This window comes from Anarrhichthys ocellatus, unplaced genomic scaffold (genome assembly GCF_004355925.1).
Source record: "Anarrhichthys ocellatus isolate YVR2014 unplaced genomic scaffold, GSC_Weel_1.0 scaffold52, whole genome shotgun sequence".
Taxonomy (NCBI): domain Eukaryota; kingdom Metazoa; phylum Chordata; class Actinopteri; order Perciformes; family Anarhichadidae; genus Anarrhichthys; species Anarrhichthys ocellatus.
The window spans coordinates 2,524,159-2,535,012 of NW_022280082.1; the positions used below are offsets into that span (position 1 = coordinate 2,524,159).

A 10,854-nucleotide genomic window follows, 5' to 3' on the forward strand; every position below is an offset into this window, starting at 1 on the left:
GGACAAGACCGTACCTCTAATTTGTAGAACATTGTTCTGCAATGATTTTAACGGGGGGCATTTTATTTGACATTACTTTGAAAGATGCATCAGCAGTTTCTAAAGCTAGCGTTACAAAGTAAAAACATCTTTTAAACAGTGACAATATAATTTCTTAAGGTGGGTATTTTTTTTGGAGTGCGGTTGCCAAATTCCCTCAATGGTGCTTGTGTGAGCACCAGCGCGCACTGGAGAGCTGCTCGAAAGCGTCAGCAGAGGGTCTTTCCCCAATTCTAGCCAAGCTTTTCTGCCCCCTTGTTTTATCATTCATTGATTGAATTACTTCTATCGTGTGTTTATGTTTGTGTGATTTACAAGTATAGAAAAGGCTGATGTGTACACCTGAAACTGGATCAACTGCATGCTTTTTCTTTCTTTTTTAATGAGACCATTCAGTGTCCCAAAGATGTCAGCCTGGCATGGGAAGAGTTCTTGGCGACACCTGCTGGATTTACACATATATATGAGTCGGTTTGTCTGCACTAGTTACGGGCTGCTGACATCAGAGGTATAAAGTGAATAGTCAGATAACCTACTTTTATGATAAGATAACAGTATTTGGTGATTGGTTTCCTTACTTTAATAATGAAAGACATACATACCTTTTTGATTTTCGATCCATTTCATTTATTGTGTGTTATAGATGTTTATAGATTGTCAAAAGGTATTTTCTGTGAACATCCAGTCCGAACGTAGCGACATTGTGATCATAATGTAGATGCATGTGATAAGGACGCTCACCCTTTTGGAGAAGCCTACATTTCACTATCTTCGGTTTCGGAGAAGATCTAAACACCAATCAAATAAAAACATTCTGCAGTAGCCTAAATTACAACCACCCATTTTAAAAAAATGACATATTAAAGAAATGACAAAACATGGTTGGGCTTTATACTCTCATATACAGGGATTTGAATATGAACTTTAGACATATAGTTTAACAACCTATGGGCGCCCAACTCATGAAAGAGGTGGAGTTTTCTTCTTTTTTGCAAGAGCAGTAGCAGTCACAGTTGGGCAGAGCTGCAAGTTCCCCTTTCTAGCTCTGACTCAGCATAAAAACACATTTTCCAAAATGTAAAAAGGAAACATTAATAGGGTTTATGGACATCCGGTTTGCCAAGTACCCGTATAGTCTTCTCTCTCTTTATCATGGCTCTCCTGTCGGTCCTCACGCCTGTCCTGGCGGTGGTCCTGTGCGTCGTGATAGGCTTCATGCTGGTGAGGTCACGGGAGACAGAGACCACCTCCACGACCTCACCTGGAGAAGCTGAAGGGGCACCAAAAGCGGACTTTAGACCGTGGGTGGACCAGGACCTAAAGGACGGTACAGAAACCAAAGGAAAAGACGACGGTAAGAGCTGAACAGAGGTCGGTTTTTTTTCGACGGAGTTGAACTTTTATTTGACATGCAGGTCGAAACAAAGTATATGTAGGCTATATAGGCCACAACCACCATCTCTCAACACAATATGAACGTATGTGGAACTATGTGAAAACCCTTTATCAACATGGGCTCAATGTCTGCTGCTCGACACATTCCAATGCTTGGTTAATCAATAATGGCATATGGCCTGAATAGGTATAGAGAGAGTGAGGGACTTTTCTCCATTTCATTTAATATCATGCAATTTAGGAAAAACTGCACGAAATGAATATTTTGAACGTGTGTACCTGGCTTCCAAAAAGTTGAAATTTTTCTAAACTTTCTTAGATTATGAGACAGGAGTGGTGGACAGTCAATAAGTGCAATGTTGGAGCTATCTTTTGTGCTTTTTACTGCACTACATGTATATGATGAATTAAATTGATTTTTACTTTGCTGATTCAGATTAAAAATACAAAATATCAACAAATAAATAAATATATTATACCGTAAACTTTATTCCTCTTGGAAATTCACAAGCTTCCAGCAGTATGTAAAGTAATTCATATTAGCTCAATTACTAGCTGCAACATTAACGTGATGCACACCCTAATGCATCAATAATTATAATTCAATAATCTAATTACATTATTCCAAAGTGGGCCATTCTGCCTAATGAGTACTTTTACTTTTGGTATTTTAATTATTTTTGATGCTAGATCTTTTATTAAATAATTTTCTTTACTTGTAACCATATTCCTACGTTGTATTGCTACTAAGACAAAATATTTGACTATTTTCACTAGTGGACATTATCAAAATTATACTCACATGATGCATATTAATATATGTTTGTGATTAATCATATGAATCAAAAATGATTTCTGATGAATTATCAGTTTAGCCTTAAAGGTGACTTGAACTCTCCAAGAGTATTGAATTCACCAATGTCCTTATTTCACATCCAACAAGAAGTTTGAAGCTGCTCCATGGTCCTGCCTTTGTGCCTCTCATTCTTTTAGAGGATGGTGATTGGGTGGACAGCAATGAGGAGGAAGACATTCTACACGTGCCCTACTCACCACCAGGTTACCCAGTGGAGACGATGCTGGAGAGATCCAAGGATTTTTACACTCTGATGAACCAGAGGAGGAGTGTCCGATTCATCAGTCCAGAGCCAGTCCCACGAGAAGTCATCAATAATGCCATCCGCACTGCAGGCATGTGCAAATTTAAAGAGGACAAATGGACCACTTTCAATCTGCCATAAACCAAAATAATAAAGAAAAATGGCAGAGAGCACCAAATGTTTTGGTCTTTTTAATTCTTCTCTGACTGCTCACCCCTCCTTCCTTTGGACAGGTACGGCCCCTAGTGGAGCCCACACAGAGCCCTGGACGTTTGTTGTGGTGTCAGACCCGGAGATCAAGCACCAGATCAGACGGATTGTGGAAGAAGAAGAGGAGGTCAACTACCGTCAGAGGATGGGGGACAAGTGGGTCCAGGATTTGGCCAGATTTAGGTGAGCACCAATACTTACGCCACACTCACACATTTATATTAATATATTTGTACTAGAACTAGTAACCGTACTGCGCTGATATAATTCAATTCCCATCCCCTTATCCTAAATCTTAGCCCGACTTAAACAATGATTATCAGTCATCATGAACCAATGGAGTGTATAACTACATTTTCCAATTTCATTCTTATTCTTATTTGTTATATTAGGAACATGATCACATGATGTGGAGCACAAACAGAACATACAATAATAACAAAATGACAGGCACGTCTTCCCCTTTTTTCTCCCAACTTCCTTCCTCATGCAGGACAAGCTGGATCAAGGAGTACTTGGATGTTGCGCCGTATCTAATCCTCGTCTTCAAACAGATCTATGGGATACTACCAAATGGCAAGAAAAGGACACATTACTACAATGAAATCAGTGTCTCCATATCGTGTGGCCTCCTGTTGGCTGCATTACAGGTAAGGAATAACATCACCCTCTGAAATATAAATCAGCCAGTCCCTGGTTTCTTGGTCATGAATGCCGTTAAAACAAGTATATAGAACTATGTGGATCTTCTTGAAAATGCATGCAATTACCGATAAATGAACATCTGTTCTCTCTGTCCATGTTCTTATCAGAACGTGGGACTTGTCACCGTCACATCGACGCCCCTAAACTGCGGCCCCCAGCTCAGGCTCCTCCTCAAACGGCCAGCCAATGAGAAGCTGTTGATGTTACTTCCTGTAGGTTACCCTGCTTGTGAGGCCACAGTGCCTGACTTGAAACGCAAGCCTCTGGATGATATTGTGGTCCACATATAACAGAATCAGTCTGTGGGGGAAACACAGAGAGAAGTCTTCTCTTCTTTGCCCGCAGCTGAACAATCAAGAAGATATATACCTAATGTGATTAGAATTATTTTTTTTAAATCATAAAATCATATTTTACCATCCATTTTTGCTCTGTTATGGTTACAGAAACAGGTGTATAACCTTGTACATCCCTATATGGGAGATAGTGGCCACAGTAGTACACATGTTTAATCATTCAAACAAGCACAAGGTCAACTTGCGCTCCTACCAAACAATGATCTAAATGGTTTCCAGCACTGCTGCCAAGAATACGATACAATCTGTTTTCAGTTGTTCGCTCTGGGATTGATTGTGTGATTTGTATTTGTACCTTTAAGTTAACTGATCTGAAATGTAATGTCCTTGGGCATTAAGTGAAGAGTTTGAGTTACATTTTTGTCTCATCATAATGCTTTGCGTTATTTGTATTATATGAGTGTCACTACATGTTTTCAGAAGGGGAACAACACCTCTCAATGAGTTCTTGATGAGTGGGGTATGGTTTGACATCTTTATTCTTTTAGCGCATATTCAATAGATCATTCATGATTAAAATTCATAACCCAGAACCAACCAACCCTGAAAGAACATTGCACTGGTGTCCCCCCTGTAAAGTACTCATGTTGGGGTTTTTGTGGGACCTCTCAGCTAGAATTTCCTCTTTTTACACCCAAAAATGATTGAACAAGGTGTTCACAAGTGAAAGAGGTGGCCATTATAAAGTCCTTTGTTATTCTTAATGAAGTCATCAAGTATGTTTCGCCTATCATCATATTCATTTGACTGGTTTAATCAAGCTCAAAAAGCCATTCGCACCATTATTCACACTTGAAAATTGTTTTATTTGTGAGCTTTAAAAGCTCTTGCTCCTGCTCATCTGTAAAACCACAGAAAAAAATTCACACTCTGATCTTCATTGCCACCTCTGGGGGTCAGTAGCGCCCAGGAACAGCGCTGAATCGACCAGTGAAAAAGACGAAGAAGAAAGGCAACATTGCGCATGCGTACACCACGTACACCGATGATCAAGAGCTATCTTGGCTGGATGCTAGCTGGCTAGCTAACGGTCTGTCAAGTCGCACACATTGGGCTAGAAGGCGGAAGAAGCGCAGCGGTGGAGAAGAAGAAGGGCGACTCAAGCGCCGCTACGAAATGGCCGGGCAGCAGTTCCAGTACGATGACAGCGGCAATACCTTTTTCTACTTCCTCACGTCCTTCGTCGGTCTTATTGTGATCCCGGCTACATATTACCTCTGGCCCCGGGATCAGAATGCTGGTAAGGCCCGAGATGTCTGGCTCAGTGCTAACTCGGCTAACTCATTAGCAGAACTAGTGTAACGTGAAGTTAGCTTGTCTTGTAACGATAAAGGCTCACCAACTGGCACTCTTGTTAATCTGGCTAGCTTGCTACTCGATGCGGAGAGGCTGTGTGACCTAACCCGACGTGTCATTAACTTGTAAATGTAAGCTAGCAGACGCTACAAAGATGATGCCCACGTCTCTTTCACTGTTCAGAGTTAAGTACAAGTGTTAACTCGGTTTACCTCCACCAGCTGTAATGTTTCCAATCACCGTCAATTTGTCTTAACGTCACATTTGTAACATTAGCCTTCTTCGGTGGATAAAAACGAGTTAAGTGCTAGCTTAGTTATGCGAGAGCTTCAACCCCCAAAAACCAGCGTCACTCTCTCTGTTCTCAAGCTTGTAGCTTTGTTGACCTTATCCTGATACACTCTTATCTCAGCTACGTTACAGCTATTTCTTTGTCAACAGCAGAGCATATCTAACATGGGTTACGTAACCAATGCGAGCACACTTTACTCAACTGGTCTACTGGGAATAGTTGGATGACAAGTCGCCATTGATTTTGTTGATATAAGATTAAATATTGCATTATAAATCAGGTTAGTTAACACCATGGCGTTAACAGATACGATATTAATACCTCTGCCTGCTTGGCTAACATATCCACAATAATGATATATTCTCAGTGAGAATGTCACTCACCCATGTTTCACATTCTTAACTTCAAGCACCAGTAATCCTCACCAAATTACCGGTGCTTGATTGAGGTGATTGTGACCAGTATGATGCTACTAGTGTGTCTGTAATCTCTCTCTCTCTCTGTCCATCCTCTTTCCAGAGCAACTGCGTCTGAAAAGCCTGAGGAGGGTACATGGCCGGTGTCTGTGGTACCAGCTCAGGCTGATGAAGTCGCAGCAGAGCATCGTCCCAACACTAAAGTGAGTCACATTATTTGTGAAGGGTGGATTATTACGCTCTTCGTCATGACAGCTGGCCCGAGAAGTCTTGAGTTGGTTGTTCTTTTGAATTATTCACTGTTGGTAGTTATTTATGGGGACTACGTTACACCTAATCCAAGTGCAGCTTCAGTCTCATTTAAACGTCTTCACGTATGATTGGCCATAATTTGCCCGGCACTTTAATAACAGGTTTGCTCCATTCTCCTTTGTCGTCAAATGTCACATCTCCTCTGTTGTTTGGGCATCACTCGTCCTTCCATCCGGAGCTCTTCCTGATGTCTTACTGGTTCTTACTGGTGTGTGTCTGCAGCTGGACAGAGATGTTGTTACTGTTGTGTGTGTGTGTGAAGAGGCAAAAGGACCACGCTGTAAACAGCGTAGGCAGACCTGAGGTTATATGCGTGTGTGGAAGCGCTCGTGTTTGGCTGATGTTGTTTTTCGTGTGTAAACCTCTAAGTGAGTGTAAACACCGCGTTGCACTGTTTAGCATTTCTCTTCACACAAACGTGCTTTCTCAGTGTTGTTTACTCGGTGTGTGTGTGTGTGTGGGTTGATGGAAAGATGGGTTTTCAAGTGAGGTTCAGCGTCTCTGGAGCATCCAGCATGTACATCAGTATATAAGTGGAATGAATCAGCCTCTCGGTGTCTGTTTTCCCACTGTATCATAATGCTGGTGTTTATTACAGGAATCCATCATGTATCTTTTATTTTTTTCTGTTTTTGAGCCGCCCAGACAACTCAGGCCAGTAGAGCGGTTGTCATAGCAACAGATGCTGCAGAGTTAGGCCATAGGGTTTTTGCCATTGTCATGGAAACAAGTTCAACTTCAATGCATAACCAAACAACAACAATGTCAGAACATGTCCCGCCCCCTCTCTCTGCTTTGTATGCAGTAGTCTAATGTTCGTAGCTTTACATCCTGAAAGCTAGATGACATCGCAGATTGCTTCTGCTTCCCTGTCTTAACTCCAAACAGTCTGGTAAAAATGAGACGGGCCTGATGTTTTCCTCGAGGGAGTGCAGACGTACGTGTGTGTGTGTGTGTGTGTGTGTGTGTGTGTGTGTGTGTGTGTGAGAGAGAGTGAGAGAGTGAGTGAGTGAGTGAGACAGACATACTTTTCCTGTTTGTGTGTTGCCATTTTCAGGAAAGCGGCCTTGTTGTTCGGCTGGGCTGTGTTCCTGCTGCTAGCCTACAAGGTGTCCAAGCTGGACAGAGAGTACCAGGAGTACAATCCATATGAAGTCCTCAACTTGGACCCGGTAAACCCCCACACACACACACTCTCACACACACATACATAAAGTCTGCTATATTCTACAAAGCCTCTAAAGTCCCCAAAGACACGTTTGATCTTGTGCGCACACGATATTAGACTCGTAACTTCTGAAGATAAAACGCGAGATAAAAATATCATCTTTCATCTCTTTTGAGGTACCGCTGTATTGTATCTGTTACTCACGCTGTATATATGTGGTGTCGTAATGAATTGTAAGTGTTATTCTGTCTCCAGGGTGCATTGCTGTCAGAAATCAAGAAGCAATACCGTGTGCTGTCCCTCAAGTACCATCCTGACAAAGGTGGTGATGAGGCCACGTTCATGAGGATTGCCAAAGCCTATGCTGCGTAAGTGTCCTTTAGGTCCTCACTTTGTGTGCCAGACAGCAAGAATGCTGCTTTTTTATCTTTATTTAATCCGTCACATTGAGATTAAGATGTTTTTTCCAACAGTACAATCAGCAAAATGGAAACTAAATGAAAATAAACAGGAATTAAAAACAATTACTAAAATCATAGTTATGTCCTGTAGTTGAGAGAGGAGATGTGAGGTAATTTTGAAGAGTTTTCTAATGAATATTTGCATAATCACACATATTTATCAATTGAAAGGCCAGAATTTTGAGGTAATTGAGTTATTTAATTTTTCCACAGTCTGACCAATGAACAGTCTCGACAGAATTGGGAACAATACGGTAACCCAGATGGTCCAGGAGGTGAGTGAAGCCGCCCATTGTTATCAGTTTAGATGACATAATTGTGTATCACGCTATCTTCACTGCAGCAGGAGATTTTGCCTCTCATGTCCATCTCTTTTTCCAGCAACCAGCTTCGGTATCGCCCTGCCGGCCTGGATTGTTGACCAGAAGAACTCAATGCTGGTATATTCTTATTGAATCTGTAATTTTAATAGATAAACCTAACTTGATTTGCTTGAAATGTTTTGTATTATACTTGCAGAGAGCCACTGTCATCAATAAATAATTATATTTTGCTTTCTCCTGTAGGTGCTGTTGGTATATGGACTAGCCTTTATGGTCATCCTTCCTGTGGTTGTGGTAAGTCGTGTGCAATAGATGGTATCAAACAGTTGCCCTCTCTTCTTTTTATATTCCATATTTCTCACCTTTACTCTCTATTCCTTTTTTTTGTGCATCGATGTCGTAGGGCACATGGTGGTACCGCTCCATCCGATACAGCGGGGACCAGATTCTCATCAACACCACTCAGCTCTTCATGCATTTCATGTACAAGACGCCCAACATGAACATGAAGCGTGAGTCTCCCTTCTTGTCATAATATACGAGACTTTGACCAGATGCACCCATGGTTAACAACCAGCAGGTTTCTGTTTATGAGTCTCCGTGTCCTGTCATCTCTTTTTGACTCATTCTGATTTTCACCAATTCTTCCTTCCAGGGTTGGCGATGGTGTTGACAGCAGCGTTTGAGTTTGACCCTCGCAGCAATAAAGACGCCACCATACGACCAACGGACAACATCGAGGTGCCACAGGTGATGACAAACGTCAATGCTTGTGTGTGTGTGTGTGAGCAACTTCCTCGGGCTCGCAAAGATTTGCATCCGTGTGAGGAATTCAAAGGGAAGAGTGTGTGTGTCAATAAACAACCTCTCCTGTCTGTCTTGCAGTTGATACGTGAGTTGGGAAATATCAACGTGAAGAAGAAGGAGCCTCCATTCTGCTATCCTTACAGTTTGAAGGCCAGAGTCTTAGTGCTTGCCCACCTGGCACGCATGGACGTATCAGATGAGTTGGAGGAAGGTAGGACAAGCTACTCTTAAGAGTGCCATGTCCATTGGAACACTGCTTACTGATTTCCTAATAATATGATACAACATGTGATACATGTATATTTGGGTTCCAGATCAGAGGTTTGTGGTGAGGAAGAGCCCAGCTCTGCTGCAGGAAATGATCAACGTGGGCTGTCAGCTTACCATGATGGCCAACAGCAGAGGAGGTACACACACACACACACACACACACACACACACACACACACACACACACGTAAGTCCAGTTTAATGGGAGCAGAAGTTATCACTTTGAATAATATTCTCACAAGCTTCAACCCACATAAGAACGTCTTTGATAATTCGGCCCATTGCCTCCAGGTTTCCATGCTCCTCGACTGGTCACCATAGAGAACTGTATGAAGCTGACCCAGATGATAGTGCAGGGTCTGCAGGAGTCAAAGTCACCGCTGTTACAGCTGCCCCACTTTGAGGAGGAGCACCTCCGCTACTGCATCTCTAAGAAGGTAACTACAGAGTGTCTGCACACGCAGAGAGAAACATAGGTTTCGGTCGTGCAATGGGTCAATGTATATTCTGCCTTCTCTTCTCTAGTATAAAGTTCGGAGCCTCCAGGACCTGGTGAGTCTCAAGGACTCCGACAGACGCAGCATGCTGCGTTTCTTGGGGGAGGAGAAGTACGATGAGGTCATCGCTGTGCTGGGCAGCTTCCCTCACATCACCATGGACACCAAACTGCAGGGTCAGTCCGAACACTCCCGCTTACAAACAGACTCCGTTTGTCCACCAGCCGACCGGTGACACGTCTCCCGTAACCATCTTAGTCTTTTACACGACGACTGAAGACGTCACTGAAGTATAGAGAGAGGTGTATAACATAAAGGGTCTTTTGAGCAATGCTTTAGTAGTTACAGATCAAAGAAGTAGTGATGTAGTTATGTGCCACACCATAAAGTATGAGCACAGTTTCTCTGGAAATTAAGTTTGAAAACGTGTGACGTTGTCCAGTTTACCCGAACTACTAATCAGTGAGATTTTAAATCATTTTCCACCAAAGTATTATAGAACTACACAGATTTCTTTGGTTACTGAAAGATGTATTTCTTTTTTCTTTGCAGTCCTTGACGATGAAGACAGCAATAACATCACAGCAGGGTCTATTGTCACAGTAACTGTCACTCTAACAAGAAAACGGATGTCGGTAAGGATTTGTTTGCATTTGGTCAAACACTGACTTTATCCTACATATGAAGGAGTCACTAGAAACCAACATCTGTGACTCCAATGGATTTCTTTTTTAAATGTTGCATTGGAGGTGCAGTTCCATGGATGCCCACTAGAGTGTGCTGTGGACTGTAAGCATTGTGGAAAAGCATGAATTAACTGTGGCGTGAACTGTGTGTGCAGGAGGTGTTTGAAAAGGAACAGGACTCCACACCTTGTCTATCAGAGGAGGCTGCCGCCGCTGCAGAGGAAGCTGTAAGGAGAACACACACTCTGACCCATTTAGACCACACCTTCACTCTGTTTGGGTCCGATGATTAAAAGCTTAAAGAAGTCGTGACGTGCGTACCTGACCTTGTTTTCTATGTGTGTCAAACAGGGAGAGTCGAGTAAAACCAAAACAAAAGTGTGGCAGAACAAGAATAAAGCTGCTAAAAAGACAGCCAAGTCAAAGAAGAAAAAATTAACCAAGAAGAAGGCCACTCCTGCACCTGCTAAAGCCAAGCAGGCCAATGGCAACGTGGCAGGAAATGTACGTGTCCAATCCCT

General features: G+C 42.4%; 2 protein-coding genes across 2 annotated transcripts in view; both read left to right on the forward strand.

Moving 5' to 3' along the window:
- Positions 1–934: 934 nt before the first annotated feature.
- On the forward strand, positions 935–4,667 carry iyd (iodotyrosine deiodinase). Its single transcript, XM_031870320.1, has 5 exons — positions 935–1,393; positions 2,428–2,625; positions 2,768–2,927; positions 3,238–3,394; positions 3,557–4,667. The coding sequence occupies exons 1-5, from the start codon at positions 1,192–1,194 to the stop codon at positions 3,737–3,739; spliced, it is 900 nt and encodes a 299-aa protein (XP_031726180.1). The 5' UTR covers positions 935–1,191; the 3' UTR covers positions 3,740–4,667.
- Positions 4,668–4,803: 136 nt separating this feature from the next.
- The window catches only part of sec63 (SEC63 homolog, protein translocation regulator), a 6,858-nt gene continuing 807 nt past the window's right edge, over positions 4,804–10,854 (forward strand). Inside the window, exons 1-16 of the mRNA XM_031870318.1 lie at positions 4,804–5,045; positions 5,913–6,012; positions 7,179–7,293; positions 7,545–7,657; positions 7,964–8,025; positions 8,132–8,190; positions 8,317–8,367; positions 8,477–8,585; positions 8,729–8,823; positions 8,959–9,091; positions 9,195–9,287; positions 9,442–9,587; positions 9,676–9,823; positions 10,200–10,282; positions 10,489–10,560; positions 10,685–10,837. Coding sequence (XP_031726178.1) covers positions 4,922–5,045; positions 5,913–6,012; positions 7,179–7,293; positions 7,545–7,657; positions 7,964–8,025; positions 8,132–8,190; positions 8,317–8,367; positions 8,477–8,585; positions 8,729–8,823; positions 8,959–9,091; positions 9,195–9,287; positions 9,442–9,587; positions 9,676–9,823; positions 10,200–10,282; positions 10,489–10,560; positions 10,685–10,837 — 1,656 coding nt within the window. The 5' untranslated portion in view covers positions 4,804–4,921. The remainder of the gene's footprint in view (positions 5,046–5,912; positions 6,013–7,178; positions 7,294–7,544; positions 7,658–7,963; positions 8,026–8,131; positions 8,191–8,316; positions 8,368–8,476; positions 8,586–8,728; positions 8,824–8,958; positions 9,092–9,194; positions 9,288–9,441; positions 9,588–9,675; positions 9,824–10,199; positions 10,283–10,488; positions 10,561–10,684; positions 10,838–10,854) is intronic.